Source organism: Erpetoichthys calabaricus, chromosome 8 (genome assembly GCF_900747795.2).
Source record: "Erpetoichthys calabaricus chromosome 8, fErpCal1.3, whole genome shotgun sequence".
In the NCBI taxonomy this organism is placed as follows: Eukaryota; Metazoa; Chordata; class Cladistia; order Polypteriformes; family Polypteridae; genus Erpetoichthys; species Erpetoichthys calabaricus.
Window position 1 is genome coordinate 64,368,523 of NC_041401.2, and position 20,176 is coordinate 64,388,698.

At 39.5% G+C, this 20,176-nt stretch overlaps 1 protein-coding gene across 1 annotated transcript in view; it reads left to right on the top strand.

Moving 5' to 3' along the window:
* The first annotated feature begins 1,050 nt into the window (after positions 1–1,050).
* dph1 (diphthamide biosynthesis 1) overlaps positions 1,051–20,176 on the top strand; it is a 464,509-nt gene continuing 445,383 nt past the window's right edge. Inside the window, exon 1 of the mRNA XM_028806649.2 lies at positions 1,051–1,126. Within this exon, the coding sequence (XP_028662482.1) occupies positions 1,096–1,126 (31 nt within the window). The 5' untranslated portion in view covers positions 1,051–1,095. The remainder of the gene's footprint in view (positions 1,127–20,176) is intronic.

Below are 20,176 nucleotides of genomic sequence, written 5' to 3' on the forward strand. Positions count from 1 at the left end.
ATCTAATTAATAACATTTTAGAATAAGAACTTAAATTGGGGGAAATGATTTTCTCCCCCTTTTTTTTCCTACTGTTAAAGTTTTACTCTGGCTGTTGGCGTTGCTCTCTTCTTATGGATAGGGGTTGATTTGATCTTAGTTTTGTCAAGTTTGACTTTCTTGTAGGGAATGTTACTTGCTTTTAATAAATTTAATAAAATCTTAAAAAAGTTAAATAATTTGTAGCAAGGAGTGCTGTAAAATCATGACATCATTCATTCTCTAATGTGGTCTCCTACTCCTTCCTGGGAGTGCCACTAGAATGCTTCTTAACTTTCTCTTATGTCCTACTCTGAGGTAGGACAAATTCGTTTCCTAGTCAGACTTTTAGAGCAATTTCTAGGAGTGATTCTGAAATGCTTGATAAATATGGGCACAGGTCTGGAATGGTCATCTGTCTTGCAGGTCTGCTCAAACTTTGCCCACAGAGAGGACACAGAAGAGCAGCTTAACCCACGTATTGTCTGGCTATCCTGGTACATAACATGCCTGCCTGTAGCGTGGGATATTATCTCCGTTAGTTCTTTTGACATCTGAGGCATTATGGCACAGAAAACTGACATAATGTGGCAATTTTGCTGTGACTTAAGCTTTGAAGATGACCTGATCAGACATATCGTTCCATCGGGACCTCACTGTGTAAACGTGTAACTAACGAGCTTTCTGTGTTTGCGAAGTTGCACTTGCTCAGTGTACTAGCTGCCTTGCTGGCCAGAGGGCTAAAATAAATGAATAGCTTTTTGTGAAAATGCCCAAACTATAGGCCTACCTATAAATTTATCATTCCACATAATTTGTTTTATTTTTTCCAGTAAGGTTGAATGGATTTTATAGGTATGTTAACTTGTTTTTGGGTTTAAGAACTAAAAAAAAAGAACTCTGTTGTATACACTTCTCCAGTAAAATATACATGTAGTCACTGTATTAAACGCTCCCGTCTTCGTGAGCAGAGAGAAGGTCTTTGCTCGATTATTTCGGTCTGCGTTATATCTGCAGCTCGACGCTGCCTGTGTTTGATTGGCTAGGTCTTTTTGACCTCGCGTGCTTAGGAATAACATGGCGGCTGAAGTGGTGCGCCGGGTTCCAGGTAGAAATGCTGCGGGTTTTTTTTTTTTGTGTCTTTTCTGGTATATGTGTAACTAAATGTATATCGTTGAGCGGACAGAGGCAAAACGTCAAAGTGTACGAACTGGCTGCTTATTTCAGTGGTGAGAGCAGAGCGGCTGAGATGTGCCAGTAGGTTTTAAATGGGACTATTTTGCTGTCCCCTAACAGCAGGAGGCGCCAGGCGGTAGGGTGACTTGTCGGAGACCTGCTACTTTCTGAACAGGTGTGCTTAGCTGCTGAATATCTGCTTTTTCACTTTCGCAAAGTGCTTAACAAAGCGTATGCTCAGTACGGTTAATGTACATAACGGAATGCAGAATACTGAAAACATATGAAAACGGTATATTAGTGGTACTTTGTGGAATACCTCCAGTGACATTTAGGAATTTCAGTTACTGAAAGCGTCACGTTCGGAATTGATTTGTGCTTTGCTCGTTATGGTGCCAGGACGGGCTCCGGATTCCGGAACTTTAAAGCCGAATTAATCGACTTCGGACAATACGATGAATGGGAAAATAAAGTACGGTAAAGATTAATGTGGAGTTTAATGCTGGAAGAAACCAGATGTGGAAAATCGATGCATGTTACAACCGAAAGACAAATTTTAAAGTGTGCTGTCGCATAAAGGGCAAAACACCAGTGTTACACATTAACACATGAAGTTGTGTTGTCATCTTACAGTTCATGAACACAGTTTGTGCTATGGAATACCTTCAGTTTGTATTTTCTTTGTAAATACACATTGTGAAAATGTGGGTTGCGCAGCAGCCTTACTGGGCCAAGGTTATTATAGTTTTTCCTTTTCTATTAGTCTTTATTTCTATATTTTTTCTGACCTTACTTGGATATTCAGTTTTTTAATTTTCCTTCATCTTGTATTTTTTGTTTTAATTTAGTTTTTATTTCACAAGGACATTTCTATTTTATTTTTATATCTATTAGTTTCAGTTCTAGTTTTAGTAATTACTAGCTGTTCCCTGCGGCTGTGCCCGCTTTGTAGTGAAACAGGACAAACTTTAAAAATAAGTAAAAAAATGTAATTTGTATTGAGAAGAATTTATATTGATAGCTTTCACATCCAGACGGAGTGGTGGCTCAGAGGCTAGGGATCTGCAGTGGCAATTGGAAGGTTGCCGGTTCGAATCTCGTAAATGCCAAAAAGGGACTCTGCTCTGTTGGGCCCTTGAGCAAGGCTGTTAACCTGCAATTGCTGAGTGTTTTGAGTAGTGAGAAAAGCGCTATATAAATGCAAAGAATTATTATTATCCAAGGGCCTCTTCATATATAATGTTTTTGTTTTTGCTATCAGGGGTGAGAACGTAGCTGTGATCTCATTGCCAAAAATGTCAAATGTTAGTAAGGTATCTTTGGCCAAGCGGAAGGTAGGTACGCTCCAACATCAGACGTTGCCACTGTATCTGATCATTTTCGGCTGTGACGGGCTCCACCGTGTGGGGAGAAGAGCACATGGCTGTGATATCTCTGCCAATGAGCAGGTACCCTCTAAAACACAGGTAGCTGTGATCTCTCTCTCAAAAACATCAAACGTTACACTTTAACAATCTCTAGATGATGATGTCTCTTGAACAAACAGGTATCGCTAGCAGAGGCAAGGTATGCTCCAACACATGGCAAGAGGTACAGTGACTTGGAACAGAGGCTGGCGTGTGACTCAGGAGGGCCCCGTCTGGCTCCCCACTCCTGAAGTCTCACCTCCCCCTCTCCTCGGCCTGCAGCCTCTGTCTCAGATTTGCGCAAGTAAATCGGTGCTGCAGGCAAACTATGATACTTTCGCGCAATGAGAGAAGTCGCAGAGTCAACCAGAATGTTCAAGCAAATTATAGGAAAAAAAACAGTCTAAATCCGTTAAGTAGTTCTCTCGTGAAAAGTGACAGACATTGGATTATATATATATATATATATATATATATATATATATATATATATATATATATATGATATAGATGTATACAGTGGTGTGAAAAACTATTTCCCCCTTCCTGATTTCTTATTCTTTTGCATGTTTGTCACACAATGTTTCTGATCATCAAACACATTTAACCATTAGTCAAATATAACACAAGTAAACACAAAATGCAGTTTGTAAATGGTGGTTTTTATTATTTAGGGAGAAAAAAAAATCCAAACCTACATGTGTGAAAAAGTAATGCCACCCTTAGCAGCAATAACTGCAATCAAGCGTTTGCGATAACTTGCAATGAGTCTTTTACAGCGCTCTGGAGGAATTTTGGCCCACTCATCTTTGCAAAATTGTTGTAATTCAGCTTTATTTGAGGGTTTTCTAGCATGAACCGCCTTTTTAAGGTCATGCCATAGCATCTCAATTGGATTCAGGTCAAGACTTTGACTAGGCCACTCCAAAGTCTTCATTTTGTTTTTCTTCAGCCATTCAGAGGTGGATTTGCTGGTGTGTTTTGGGTCATTGTCCTGTTGCAGCACCCAAGATCGCTTCAGCTTGAGTTGACGAACAGATGGCCGGACATTCTCCTTCAGGATTTTTTGGTAGACCGTAGAATTCATGGTTCCATCTATCACAGCAAGCCTTCCAGGTCCTGAAGCAGCAAAACAACCCCAGACCATCACACTACCACCACCATATTTTACTGTTGGTATGATGTTCTTTTTCTGAAATGCTGTGTTCCTTTTACGCCAGATGTAACGGGACATTTGCCTTCCAAAAAGTTCAACTTTTGACTCCACAGTCCACAAGGTATTTTCCCAAAAGTCTTGGCAATCATTGAGATGTTTCTTAGCAAAATTGAGACGAGCCCTAATGTTCTTTTTGCTTAACAGTGGTTTGCGTCTTGGAAATCTGCCATGCAGGCTGTTTTTGCCCAGTCTCTTTCTTATGGTGGAGTCGTGAACACTGACCTTAATTGAGGCAAGTGAGGCCTGCAGTTCTTTAGACGTTGTCCTGGGGTCTTTTGTGACGTCTCGGATGAGTCGTCTCTGCGCTCTTGGGGTAATTTTGGTCGGCCGGCCACTCCTGGGAAGGTTCACCACTGTTCCATGTTTTTGCCATTTGTGGATAATGGCTCTCACTGTGGTTCGCTGGAGTCCCAAAGCTTTAGAAATGGCTTTATAACCTTTACCAGACTGATAGATCTCAATTACTTCTGTTCTCATTTGTTCCTGAATTTCTTTGGATCTTGGCATGATGTCTAGCTTTTGAGGTGCTTTTGGTCTACTTCTCTGTGTCAGGCAGCTCCTATTTAAGTGATTTCTTGATTGAAACAGGTGTGGCAGTAATCAGGCCTGGGGGTGGCTACGGAAATTGAACTCGGGTGTGATACACCACAGTTAGGTTATTTTTTAACAAGGGGGCAATTACTTTTTCACACAGGGCCATGTAGGTTTGGATTTTTTTTCTCCCTAAATAATAAACACCATCATTTAAAAACTGCATTTTGTGTTTACTTGTGTTGTATTTGACTAATGGTTACATGTGTTTGATGATCAGAAACATTTTGTGTGACAAACATGCAAAAGAATAAGAAATCAGGAAGGGGGCAAATAGTTTTTCACACCACTGTAGATGGTATGGTTAAAGAGCTACTATGGAGTTTAGATTTGTTTCACAATCAGACAGAACTGTAGGCTTGGATGTTAGTGGAAGTTTACTACACTACATTGTTTACTATCTGGATTTGTTTTTGTCTGGAAAAAAACAAGCATAATCAAAACTAGACACTGAATATGAACACTTATACATTTTTATTATAAAATGATAGGTCAGTAACAGTATGCTGATCTTGTATGCTAACCTAGTTAGTCTCTCGATCAGTGCCGTTTTATTTTCAGAAAGGATTTCTCCTGTGCAAAGTGACAGGTGAATTATTGTCAACAAAACGCATACACCTGAGAAACAAACTGAAACATTACTCAGTCATGATATTTCTGTCCATACAGAAAAAGGTTTTGTTGACCAGCACATTCTGACTTCAGGTGTTTGAATTGCTTTGTGATATACAATTAGCACAAACAAAGGTGGCACGGTAAATCATGTTCTATTTCACATGCTTTACACACCCGTATTTGGCTCGCTCTGTCACTGCAAATGCTATGTGAACACTCGCCCTCTGTCACCACCCACCATTCTCAGAATGAGTATATACGGGTGGCTCATGGTGGATTACTTTCTGTTTTAGGGTTAAAAGTTACAAGGGTTAAAGACAAATGGCAAGAATATTAATTCAAAAACAAAAACTAAAAATATTTTTAGTATACTAGGGGGCCTCACCCCCTGCTCGCTTCGTTCGCCAACCCCCATGTTTGGTTTTCCGGACACACTTTTAAGATTTTTTTTTTTTTAAATTGTTGCTATTTCATTAGTTTCACTTTTATTTCAGAACTTATGTAAAAACAATATTTGGAATCTTTCGAGTCCAAATTTGCTGAATCTTTTAAATGAGGTCAGTGAGACATGTGTTTAAAGACTTTGTCAGGTTAGAGATAATGAAAACTGGAATTCAAAAGACCCCAAAAAAACGTAGGTGCGAAACACATGCAGAGCAAGATACAGAATATGAAAGCAGAAAAAAAAGAAAGTGTCAAAAAAAAAAAAAAAAAACTAAACTTTGCATTAGCGCAAAAAAAGAGAAATTATTACTCGGAGAAATAACTAAAAGGCGAATAGAGATTGAATATATGGACATAGGTGATATGTCAGAAGTATGTAAATATTGTAAAGCTTTGAAGTTTAAATCAGAGAATTTCAAAAACATGTTTTACCTCACATGCATTTATTGGTTACTTTGCACAAAAAATTATTAACTGATGATGATGTAGATCGCTTTGTCTGTGCTGAAATTCCAAACAGAGAAACCTATCCTGAATTAACTCTAACCTGGTTGGGTATTTTCCGTACGTCGCTTAAATCATCCGAGATCAGATGCCTGATCTTGGACGAGTTAATGCTGGTGAAACTCATCTGGAATAAGTCGGTTTTTCAAACGCAGCCATGTGGTAGATTAGTCTAGCTGGATCTAATCATCCGAGATGAATGTGCGCGCCCGCGCTGAGTGAAATGCCCATATATAGTCTGGAAAACATGATCAGCAAGTCTTTGATAGGCTGCAACAAAATGACGAAAGAACGGGCGCATTTTTTTTCACACAAGCTGTGTGTGTGGGTGTGTGTGTTAGTTAATTAAGTAGTTACTCGAAAGATTTCAAGATTTAATATGCACAAGGGGTAACACTGCAAAAGCAGCCCAAACCAGAAAAGACGTCTGGCGAAAAGTGGCCGACAAATTAAACGTAAGTGCATTGTACTTACTGAAAGCAGCGTTTCATTTCCTATGTGTCAGATTACTTAGTATTTAATATGTCATAATTCCAGATCAAACGTGAGCACAAGGAGAACACAGGAACAGGTTAAAGTGAAGTACAAGAATATACTTCAAACTGGTAAAAATTGGTATATAACTGTTTAAAGAATTGTTGACATAAAGAGTCATATATAATGTAAAGAACATTAACTTTAAAGCTAATAAGAAGGCAGACAAGCAAAAAACAGGTAGAGATCCATGTGGTCCAGACCTAAACCCTGCAGAAGAGTTGGCTTTCCAGCAAAATGCCCATTGCCGTGTTTCTGAGGGCATTCCAGGGGGAAGCTCCTCCTCAGAACCAGTGGCAGGAAGCAGTGGTCACTTCATTTCAGGTAAAGGATGGTCATTGCATACATTTGTTCTCAATGTGTGCCATATGTATGTTCCATATAGCCCTCTTTTTGTGTTGGGTCAGTTGCAGGGAATGTCATATCCCTAGAACCAGTGTCTGACCAACGAGATATTGACAAAGGTCAAATATTTGATGAAGACACCGTGACTGATTATTCATAAGGAGGAGAGGTACATTTTCCAAATCAAACTCCACTCTGATCAGTCCCATGTGCCGCAATCACATTTGGAAATCCTGGGTAATGAGAATGTTAGGCTGATTGTGAGATTCTTCATGGAACTGTGGGTGTTTTTGCCTGTGTATTACCTACCTGCAATGGCATGAAATGCCTCTTTTATTGTCTGCACACGTAGGTGTCCAGGAAACAATATGAAAACCCGAAGAAAATATTTCAGAGCCAAACAGACTTTACGAATTGCCTGGCAAACTGCACTTTTAGATAGATTTTCCGTATTGCCTACAGTATATAAAAAAAGTGCCGCTTGCAAAAAACCTCAAAGCAATGCATACTGTCAGTGTGGTTGTGAGAGCCCGACTTCACCTAGATTGACTTCGAATATAAGGTCCTAATAAATTTTTGAGGTACAATATTCCCCTTTGGTTAAAGCGGTATCTTTCGAAAAGAATTTCCTCTGGGTGCATTAAAGGATCTTGCCAATCTTGCAAAACCCTCTCTATGTGAAATTCTCTTATGATTTGCGTACCGATATCAATTGGTCGCTCATTCATCCACGTACGGACACTGATTAGGTGTGTGAGCTAATCCTTGTTTACATAGAACAAACCTGCTCCGAGCAGGTTTGAGGATTTGGATGTGTTGCTATGACAACACATCCATCAAGAGTTTTGAAAAACTGACAGATCCAGGATCATGCCAAATCGTCAACAGTTACATCCGGCTAAATGAGCAATCCATGTACGAAAAATACCCCCTGCTCTGCTGGTGTTTGTCCGTTTTGTTTTGTAACGTCTTTATGACTTTTCACTTTGTTTTCTACTCTGTCTTTTATTTCTGACCTCGCTTTGTCCTGCTTTTTTTTCAGTGACACCTGGTCCGTGGTGATTATTTTCCCTTTTTCGAGTATTAATTTCTGTTTGTTTGCGCTACTGCAATCTTTACTTTCTTTTTTTTTATACTTTCTGATTTTCCTACTTTCATGTTCATGTTCTTTAACTTTCTCCACATTTGAATCACACCTACTTTTTTTTTTTTTTTTTTTTTTTTAGCCTTTCGAATGCTCTGCTTTCATAATCTGCTCTGCATGAGTATAGCGCCAACGTTTGTGAACGTCTTTATGAAGTTCTACTTTATCTGTTACTCTGTCTTTTAATTCTGAGCCCGATTGGACGTGCTTTGTTTCATTTGCACTTGTTACGGGCTGATAATTACTTGCCTTATTTTCTGAATTTGCACCTAGATTATTTTTTCTTTTTCCTTTCCAACGCTTTTGAGTCACTTTTATCTGCGCTGATTTCTTCTTCGCTTATTCATCGACGTTTCATTTATAACGTATGTCCTTACATTATATGCTTTATATGCGCTGAGACCCTGCATCTGTCTGTGCTCAAATCCTTCACAAGACTGAATGTTCTGCTGCCCCGTTGTCCTATATGATAGATTGTAAGTAGGGCGTGTCTTGCAAGAATCTCATATTCTATGTCATCGGGAGACGGTCCTGGGTCAATCTCTTGGCACAATGTCTCATGTTTACAGTCCCTGTGAAACGCACCGTGGCAAGTCTCTTTGGTCTCGCGGGTCTTTTAAATGTCTTCCGAGAAGATCACATATCGTAGCCTTGCTTTTGCTTTCCAGGACAGGATTTCTTTTTATAATAGAGAGATTATTATTTTATTTCAGTAAGTCTTTCCACCTACTTTAATAGTTTCATTTAGTTTTAGTTTTCCTTTTCAGCTTTGTTAATTATTTTATTTCAGTTTACAAAATGTTTTTTTGATAATAGTTTCAGTTTTGATTTTAGTTTTCGTTAACTATAGTAACCTTGCACTGGGCCAGAGGCGTAGCTAGGGTTTTCAGCGCCCGCGTACAACTGAAGATTATCAACTGAAGATTTTGCGACCCCTCCTGTTTTCCAAAATGCAATGGGGAAGGGAAATTTGGTGCCCCCTGGATGCTGCGCCCGGGGACAGATGTCCCCCCTTGCCACGCCGCTGCACTGGGCACGCTGTTAGGCTGATCAATGACTGTAAAAGGCCATTAGAAGTTTAGGTGGCTGATCCATGTAGAAGGCTGGCATCACATCCAAAACTGTTTCCTAACTTGTGTTAAATATTTCAGGATGGAGTTTGGTTCATCATGACACCTATTACACACGTGGATTCAACAAATGGACTAGGACACATCCAGTTCTGTTTAGCTGAGATACTTTACCTACCACAGTCTAAATGCACCTGATTTCATATTGTGCCATAATATGCTTGCAAATAGAATAAGATTGATGGTGACAATCAAAGTAGAAGTTGCTACATAAATTAATATGTGATACTGTATCCCTGACACATGTTTATTCTTCATTTATCCACACCCATTGCTAGGTGCCTATCAACACCTTGTGCATGAGCTGTGATCCCCTGCAGGGATTTTTCTATTTGATATCAGTTTACATTTAGTTTCATAGGAACCTGCAAAGCAAAAGAGAATGCTAAATAAATAAATAAAAAAAAAAAAAAAGAGCAAATGTGTCTAGCAGGGAGTTGTAGCTCAACGGATGGACTAAGCTCAGTGCTATCTAGGAGCTTAACTACCCCACGTTACTAGAAAGCTCTGAAAACAATTTTGTAATGGATCTTCTGGTAGCACCCAAGAAATATTTTCTTACAGGCTAATAAAGCATAATAGTGAAACCAAACAGTAAGAATGTACAGTAAAACAAATGAAGCAAGTAGTGTATCATAATAATTGGTAGAAATAAAAATACAATATATGCGGTACATAAAATAAAATTTCATATTGAGATTACACAAGTACAAAGTTTGCCGAATACACATCGCAGTGACACATTGAATATTAGTAGAACTTAATGGCTGCCTATAACAAAGTACACTTATAGATGTGTTTAAACTTGTTTTAAAACTAATGTAGCAGCTGCATAACATATTTGTTTCTTTGAATATCCAGTTTTTCTTATGAATTCAGTAACTGATTAGCTTAATAAAACTTCATGCTGCTTTTTTTGTAGTTTTCAGAGTTGTTAAACTTGTCTTAACTGGTATTTTTTTTTTTTTTTTAAATAAAACATGCATATTTTCCTTACTGCAGATTTGTCAATGTACTTGACTTTAGAAGCCAAAGTAAGCCTATTATGTTTACGCCTATTATGCTAGCAAAAACATTTTAGATTAATATTGGGTTTAACTACAGATACATTTTAAAAACTACATACGAAATATAAACTGTGATCAGAAATGTTTTTTTAAATGCCTTAGTATATTACATGTTTCTACAGATTATATTTAGTTGATATATGTCAGTGATTCATATTACCTTAAACTGCAGGTACATTTCTTGCAAGTAAATGAAATATTAATATTACTTTTTCAGTGTTTTACTACAGTTTTCTGCCTTTTAATGCCTTCCCAAAGACCTTGTAGATTAAACCAATATTATAATTACTTCAGCAAGATGGTAACCTTCCCTAATACTGCATTTAAACTTAAAACCGATACTTTTCAGTATGTGATATCCTCCCCTAGATTTCAGTTACATTTATATTGCGTAGTACATTTTTTACGCTAGCCTTTTATGAAAAGATGGTTTTATACATGAGTAATCAATTCATGGGATTCATAGAGTCCTTAAGTTTCCCACGAAGTATACTTCCTAGCTCTTTACTCACAATGTGCTTTAATATTTCTTATTTTTACTTCTCATATACAATTTTTTTTATTTGTATGAAATAAAAACACATCTGATGTCTTTTGAATTTTAACCTTGTCCTTATGTATAGATTGTACTAACTATAGAACCAGATATTTAATAATTTAGTGTCATCAGTAAACTAATTTATTATGTAAACACTGACCTCCTCAGTACCTCATTTTAACCTGTATTTAGGGCAGTTCTATCTTTCAGCTTTCATACTGCTTTCTGAGTTACTGACTCTTGTAATTTAAAAGTTCTTTCCTCTCAGGTTCCTTAATAAATGATTTTTGTTTTATGTTATCCTTCTATAATCAGGTTATTTGTTTCCTCAAAACACTCTTGTGCAGTAATGAGAAATGGTTATGCCTTGACCGAAACATCTGTACTAGAAAATATTAAAAACTGGATGTTTATCCTGAACATAATTATTCTTCTTCTTTGAGCTGCTTAGTTAGGGTTCTCCACAGCTTATCATCTTTTTCCATATCTTCCTGTCCTCTACATCTTGCTCTCTTACACCCATCACCTGCTTGTCCTCTCTCACCACATCCATAAACCTTCTCTTAGGCCTTCCTCTTTTCCTCTTGCCTGGCAGCTCAATCTTTATCATCCTTTTCCTAATATACCCAGCATCTGTCCTCTACACATGTCCAAACCAATGCAATCTCGCCTCTCTGACTTTGTCTCCCAACCGTCCAACCTGATCCAACCCTCTAATGTACTCATTTCTAATCCTGTCAATCCTCGTCACACCCAGTGCAAATCTTAGCATCTTTAACTCTGCTACCTCCAGCTCTGTCTCCTGCTTTGTGGTCAGTGCCACCATCTCCAACCCATATAACATAGCTGGTCTCACTACTGTCCTGTAGACCTTCCCTTTCACTCTTGCTGATACCCATCTGTCACAAATCACTCCTGACACTCTTCTCCACCCATTCCACCCTGCCTACACTCCTTTTCACCTCTCTTCCACAATCCCCATTACTCTGTCTTGCACATAATTGCTTTCATTAATTTATTCTTGATGATTGGCTTATTAGGGGGCCTGACAATTATTTTTTTTAGTATACTGAATATAATGGTACCTTTGTTAGGATTTCATCTTTAGGAAGTTCCTTGGCATTGAGTGATCCCTGAAAAATTAACCTTAAAGGTTTATATCTGTACACAAACACACAAGGGTGAGTCAAATGAAAACCCTAAAATTGTGATGGAAATTCTAAATGCCGTATATTTTCATGCTCATTGGCAACATTGTTTGCGCGTTGTGTCAAGCAAGTGAAAGGATGGTGCAGGCGAGCTATGTGGTGTCGTTGAAGCAGTATAAAGATAGTAACCCCACTGGAAACATTAATTAAAAATGAGCAGTGTTCTGTCATCTGCTTTTTGGGCAGTGAGGGGGTGAAACCTAACAAAATTAATTGGTGAATGGCGGTTCAGTATGATGATGCATGTCTGTTCATCACTCCAGCAAGTGTATGGGTGGAGTAGGAAGTTCTGAAACTGTGAGTTCTGTGACAGACTCTCCTTGACCAGGTCAAACACACCGACTAGTGACATAAGAGTCGATTATTGAATGCATCAGGATAGAACATCATCAAGTGATGTTGAATAAAACAGCCACACTTCTGGACCTCAGTCGTGGTTCAGAACATGCTGGGGGCCACGGAAACTGACTCCAAAATTGAAACAATTACATGCGCAGCAGGTGAATGGTGCGTGAGTGGTTGTGCACATGACCAAAAGACTCCCCCCCCCCCCCCCACCCCCCGAGGAATCTATGCACCGTGTACTTGCTGGAGGACCTTTATTGAATACCATGGAGATTATGTAGAAAAATAATAGAGCTGTATGACACCTTTGCTGCAGTAAATTCTGAGCAAAATATTTAAGGTTTTCATTTGACTCATCCTTCCATATACAGTATAGCCACTAGTATCTTTCAGCCTCTTTGAGTGATATTGTACTGAATGAGTGATTTATTTGGTTTTAGTCTTTAGAAGTTGTTGCAGAACTTCAACCCTCTGCAATTTTCCACTGAAATAATATTTCTTTAACATTTCCTCTAGGTACCGGCGTTTTACTGACCTCCGCACAGGTTAAAACCACAAAAAATGATTAAAGAGCATCTGATGTTTCCTTTTCTCTGTTTTTATTTCCCCTTTGCCATTCTTAATGCATGTCACATGCACTTTAAACTGTCTCTTACTGCTATAATATTGAGTTATTGTGGTAATTTATTCAGTTAGCTAATGAAGTTGATTATATATGGCAAGTAAAGCCCTCAAATGCCTAGCTTCAGTCGGCTGATGAATGTATAGAGTGTATTTGAAATCAGTAGTTGTCAGAACTGTCATTATTATCTTAAAGTGTAGAATTTCTTGTTAATTACAATCATACTCAACACAATATAAATACACTTCTCTGTTTTGTGCTTTGTGCTAATCAACAGACCTGACCAGTGAAACTCATAAGACATAAAATAAATCCTACAGCTCTCAAATAGCCTTAAATGGCCTAAAATATATAAATATGATTCTGTACCATCAGTTTTGATGAAAACAGCGCAGTCGATCTAATATACCACAAAAAATCCCTTTTTACCTAACTTTTGCAAAACATTGCTGAGTTCTGATTTCAGTGTCTACAGAATACTACTTCATGGTATTCAATTTGCATGTGAAAAAAAAATTGATTTAATTTGGTGATGCATTCCATGTGCGCATAGTTCTCTGTGTGAAGAAGTGATTTTAGTGTTTTTTTTTTTAATTTACCCTTTACTGACTTCAACCTATGCCGCTATGTTCTTGTATTAAGGTCTCATTTTAAAGTAACAGGTCCCATTATCCATGCTAAGCCCCTTATTAATTAAACTATTTAATCTTGTAACTTCTTAATATCAGTGTAAATTAGCCACTATACTGTATAGTGCCTGACCCGGCACAGACTCACACACTGGCACATGTAAAAAACACAAAAGACTTTATTTTTCTTCAGCTGGAGGGCATGTCTTCCCCATGAACCCCCCAGCCACAACACAGTCCCAAAAGCAATTCAAATAAATCACAACACTCCTTCCTGGCAACCTCGTCCTCTTCCTCCCGATTTTGACTCCTGAGTGGTGGTTGCTGACCCTTTTTATAGCCCACCCAGAAGTGCTCCAGGTGCTTGATCACCTGTTTCTGATTGCACTTCCAGGCGGGGCTGTAGAGTTGTCCAGGCCGGCTCAGGGACCCATACAGCACCCCCTGGCGGCCACCCCTGATCTCAACAGGGCTGTGGAGAACTCCATCTCCCATGGAGCCCTACGGGGAAACTGAGGCACCATCGTCAGCCAGGGAGGCTGCCACCAAGCATCCTGGGGAGGTACAGAGATGCCCATGGTTGCTCCCCCGGAACATATGTAGAAGGATGTCCCGGCCGGGCATGGGACTCATCATACTATTAGCCGCCTTTATTAACTCCTGTACACTGACTGATTATGGAAAGTGGAAAGTCCATTTCTATATATATGTCTTTCTTATAAATTGGACCCCCACTGTTTAATAGTGAGCAATATTTGTACTTCTATCTATAAAACATATTTACATTCAGCTTAACTGCCATATACAGTGGAACCTCGGTTTACGACCAAAAAGTTCACCAAACTTTTGCCTCGGTTCATGACCACACACTCGGTATACGAACAAGCCAGTTTCCCTTTCGGTTTGTGCGCGCTGATGATTTCAGCACGTGTTGCATTGTTCTCGGTCAGACGTGCATGCTTCGCTGTGAACTCTTTGTGCTCTATTTCATTTCCCTTCCGGTTCGTACGTGCCGATTACTGTATTTAAGCACGTGTTAAGCCTCTCCCTGTTCATTGTTCTCAGTCAGACGTGCGTGCTTTACGTGTGAACTCTTTGTGCTCTACAGTATTTCGTGTGCTTTTGCAGTTAACCATGGCTTCTAAGCAAGTGAAGAGTGGTGAGAAGAAAGTTTTGCAGAAAATTGAAATCGAAGTAAAGAAAGAAATTATTGAAAAGTATGAGCGTGGTATTCGTGTTACTGATCTTGCCGCTGAGTACAAGAAATCAAAATCTACGATTTCGACTATTCTAAAGCAGAAAGAATCTATTAAAGCAGCTGATGTTGCAAAAGGAGTTACAGCGTTAACCAGGCAGAGGCCCCAAGTGCTGGAAGAGGTGGAAGAACTGTTGCTAGTGTGGCTGAACGAGAAGCAACTTACAGGGGATAGCGTAAGCGAGGTGATGTTTTGCGAGGAAGCCAGGAAGATTCATGGCGACTTGCTGCAAAACTATCCTTCTACGAGTGGCGAAAGTGAGGAATTTAAAGCCAGTAGAGGATGGTTTGAAAAGTTTCGCAAGAGAAGTGGCATTCATAGTGTGGTAAGGCATGGAGAGGCTGCTAGTTACAACACTGAAGCTGCGAAAGAATTTGTGAAAAATTTCACAAAATTAGTGGAGGACGAAAGCTACATCCCGCAACAAGTCTTCAACTGTGACGAGACCGGATTGTTCTCCACCCAGTTCCTCCTCACTTCATGCCAGAACTCGACTCATGAAAGGTTAGTTTTCTTGGTGGTTTATGGTTAGTTTTTGTATTACAGATTTTTCAAATGTTCATTTTTCGGTTCGTAGCGTGAATTGTTGCAATGTTACTTTTCTCTTTTTTCAAATGTTCCTTTTTTCCCCCTGTGCTTAAAACTCACTTAAAAAGAATGTTTACAGCGATCGGGTTGTAATGCTATTAGCGTGAACTCCTGCAATCAGGGCTCCAGGCAGAAATAAAAATTTGGGAGCCATTGGCTCCTAAACCCAAAATATTTAGGAGCCAGATGCTTTTTTTGGGAGCCATAATTTGTACCGCATGCCAAATGTGAAATAAACAAATAATATTTACTTGTATTGTTTATTTGTTTCTTCGGTCCACCTCACACTGCCTTTCCTTTCTCCTATCTGAGCTATTTGACCTGCCTACTAGTGTCCTCTGCAAGGTCTTATAGATAATAATAACAGAAGAATAAATGACACATAAATGTGAACAGTGCAAATGTTTACTAATAAGCAATACTTCAAGTCCAGAGTCTTATACACAACATGTGTAAGGAACACTACAAACACAAACACTGAAAATGTCTTACACATAATAACACAAGAATTAACACAATAACAAACATTATAAATAATTATTTCTGAAATAATCATTTCGCAATGAGTGTACAAATATAAAGAAATTAATTACTCTTCAAGTTCACTGTCACTAACCATTACAATGTCAGCATCATTAGGACAGCCAGTATACTTTGGTCTGCGTTTTTTTTTTGCTGGCTGACAACCAGCACTTTACACTGGGCTCTGGGTCAAAAAGTTCAAGTGTAGGGCCCTCTGTACTAATCCTTACCAAGTCTTCTAGTGTTTCTACACTTAGGGAGTTGCGCACATTTGATTTTATTCTGTTTTGTGCTGAAAATCCTCGCTTGTACTGAGCTGCAGATATCGGAAGCACCAGCATTATTTCGACTAAGTGAAGCAGACTTTTAAAATCTGTACAGAACGGCTCCTTGCTCAGCATCACTGTCCATAGGTCACCATAAGTCTTATCCATAAACTGACCCTTCACTAATATTTTCAACATTAGCCATTCCTTCTGCACAGCTGTGACATCACAGCCATTGTTTGATAAGAGCTCCCTGTACCATTTAACAAGTGTGTCTATCTCACACTTGCCATAGATATCAATGTCCTCTGACCGTGCATCATGACAAAACACTGAAAATGACTTGATGATTTCTGATCCCTTTGAATGTTCGTGCTATGTGACACTTGACATCATGTTTGCAAACCTGATCTCCAATTCTTTAACAGTAATGTCATCTGTTTTTTCAATTGCGGCCTTTAGATCACTTCTGAATGTGGCCTGATTTTGGGGGCCTTTCAATTTAACATTTTGGAAGGTTATGATTGTGTGGCTACTTGCAGCCCTCTCACTCCTGCTTGTTGATGGCCCTTCCTGTTGCACTGAACCTTCAGGCTGAGAACCTATGTGCTGTAAGAATTCCTGCAGCTTCCTTTCTCTCAAAGCATTTTCCATCAATTCTTTAATTGTTACCACACAGTCCACAATTGCTGCAACTGCCTGAGGAAGTATATGTGAATTTTTTTGAAGTGTAAGGCTCAGCTTTGAGACCTCTGAAAAAAGGTCATGTAAAAAGTGGCAAAAGGCAACGAAAGACAGGCTTTCCATTTGCTGAACAATGTGTTTGGCTCTTCCCTTTATGTATTTGTTTTTGGACATGACTGCAAAGTGCTCCATGTGATGATGCACAGCAGTGTACTGCCCCTGACCTGTTGCATAGTTTGAATGAGAGTGCCCGATAAATGTGTGGCAACCAGCGCTGAGTTTTTACTGCTGATGGGTTTCGTACTGTGCATCCTAACTCTGCTCCTATAGCCTTCAGCTCCCGCTTGCTTTTGGGACTGAAATGATATGTTTTTCACACTAGTTGTAGAAGGTCATAAACTTTTTCAGTCATTGGCACTGACCTTTGTGTGTTTAGCATTGCCAGTTCCAGCCGATGGGGTAGACAGTGGAAAGACAGAGCATGTTCACCTATCTCTTTTCTGAAAAGTGCCCCTATTCCCCCTGTTGCACCCATGTTCATGCTTGCACCATCTGCTCCAAAAGCACTCATTTTATGTACCCACCAATTTGGGTTGGTTGGGTCAGCATTCTGAAGCAGTGATTTAGTGGTATTTTGAATCCCTTCTGCATGACCATAATCAATCTCAGCCAAACCTACTAGATGAGTCTTAGGTGTTCCATCAGATACATACCTACAGTATGTGATGACATTGTCTTTCCCTGAGACATCTGTTCCACAATCAGTTATAACAGAGATGTAGTTTACCTTTAAAGCTTCTTCCAGCACATTACTTTTCAATTCATCTGCAATGCAACCTACAAACTCTGCCCATGCTGTATCATTATCATATGTTTTTGACACATCCATGCCATTCTTCTTCATCAGCAGAATTTGAGATTTAAACTTTGTGAATGGTATTTCTTCCAGTGCAATCATATATGCTGCATTGAATTTTATTTTTAATTCTTTCATCTCATTTTCTGTCACTTTCTCACAAGCATGTTGCACTGCCTTTGCTATGGGGGTGTCACGAGGAGCAGACCTAGCGATCACACAGTCTCTGGCATTCTTGTGTTTCTTACTCTCACCATGCTTTTTCACAGTTTCCTTTTTAAAATGGCTCATACCACAAATGAATTCTGTTTTACCAGCAATTTCTTGTCCGGCTTGTGCACAAAAGCTGCAATACAGTGATCCCTCGCTATATCGCGCTTCGCCTTTCGCGGCTTCACTCCATCGCGGATTTTATATGTAAGCATATTTAAATATATATCGCGGATTTTTTGCTGGTTCGCGGATTTCTGCGGACAATGGGTCTTTTAATTTCTGGTACATGCTTCCTCAGTTGGTTTGCCCAGTTGATTTCATACAAGGGACGCTATTGGCAGATGGCTGAGAAGCTACCCAGCTTACTTTTCTCTCCCTCTCTTGTGCTGACTATCTGTGATCCTGACGTATGGGGATTGAGCAGGGGGGCTGTTCGCACACCTAGACGATACGGACGCTCGTCTAAAAATGCTGAAAGATTATCTTCACGTTGCTATCTTTTGTGCAGCTGCTTCCTGAAATGACATGCTGCACAGTGCTTCGCATACTTAAAAGCTCGAAGGGCACGTATTGATTTTTGACTGAAAAACAAACTCTCTCTCTCTCCCTCTCTCTCTCTCTCTCTCTCTCTCTCTCTCTCTCTCTGCTCCTGACGGAGGGGGTGTGAGCTGCCGCCTTCAACAGCTTTGTGCCACGGTGCTTCGCATACACTCCTTTGAAGAGGAAGATATGTTTGCATTCTTTTAATTGTGAGACAGAACTGTCATCTCTGTCTTGTCATGGAGCACAGTTTAAACTTTTGAAAAAGAGACAAATGTTTGTTTGCAGTGTTTGAATAACGTTCCTGTCTCTCTACAACCTTCTGTGTTTCTGCGCAAATCTGTGACCCAAGCATGACAATATAAAAATAACCATATAAACATATGGTTTCTACTTCGTGGATTTTCTTATTTCGCGGGTGGCTCTGGAACGCAACCCCCGCGATGGAGGATGGATTACTGTACATCTTTCCCTTGTCATACCGTAACCAAGCGAACTCCTGTAACCAAGCCGCTTTAAACTGTCTTCCAGGCGTCGGAGCCGCGGGAGCAGAAGACTTTGCTAACGGGACGGAGTTGTCGTCTATACTAATAAAAGGCAAAGCCCTCACTGACTCACTGACTCACTGACTGACTGACTCACTCATCACTAATTCTCCAACTTCCCGTGTAGGTAGAAGTCTGAAATTTGGCAGGCTCATTCCTTACAGCTTACTTACAAAAGTTAGGCAGGTTTTATTTCGAAATTCTACGCGTAATGGTCATAACTGGAACCTGTTTGACTGACTCATTCATCACTAATTCTCCAACTTCCCGTGTAGGTAGAAGGCTGAAATTTGGCAGGCTCATTCCTTACAGCTTACTTACAAAAGTTAGGCAGGTTTCATTTCGAAATTCTACGTGTAATGGTCATAACTGGAACCTGTTTTTTGTCCATATACTCTAATGGAGGAGGCGGAATAACGTATCGCGTCATCACGTATTACGCCTCCTACGTAATCACGTGAACTGAAAACGAGGAAGAGATTTACAGCACAAGTCAAACGCGGGAACGAAGGTAAATGACGTTAATTGTTGACTGTCTTTTAATACTGTGTACTTGTTGAGTGTCTTTTAATACTGTGTAAGCATACATATTAACACATGTGCAATTAAACGTGTGCATTTATGGGGTGATTTCTCAGGCTTAAAAGCTCGCCTTTTATTAAAAAGGTAAATGCAAACTCTTTTCATTCTGAAGGGCACAAACCACGTTAGATTTCAGCCGTTAAACGCGCAAAAATGTCAGTACACCAGATAAATAAGCGCAACATATTATCAGTTGTATTGTATGCTTACAATACATATAGAAATGTGTTAATCGTTAACTAATATTATGGGATGGTGTTTTTCGACTCGCGCTTTGATTTAAACGATTGCATGTCTTGGTGGGTTTGCGTAGCTTATTTTCAATATCTTTACAGCTCTTTTTAAGACTTAATTTAAAAAGGTTTTCTTTTCTTCTTAATAAAAATTTAAAAGCAGTACTTCGCCTGTGTGAAGCGCTCACTTCACTCCCTTATGGGAATCGAACCTCGGACGTCAGCGCTAGAGGCTAAGCCCCTAAAATTGCGCCACGGCGTGTGGTTCGTTTATTTGACAGCATGTAGATCGGGGTAATTACATTCACGGCATTCGTAGTCTGATTCACAATCTGATTGTATGGGTGGTTACCTACCAG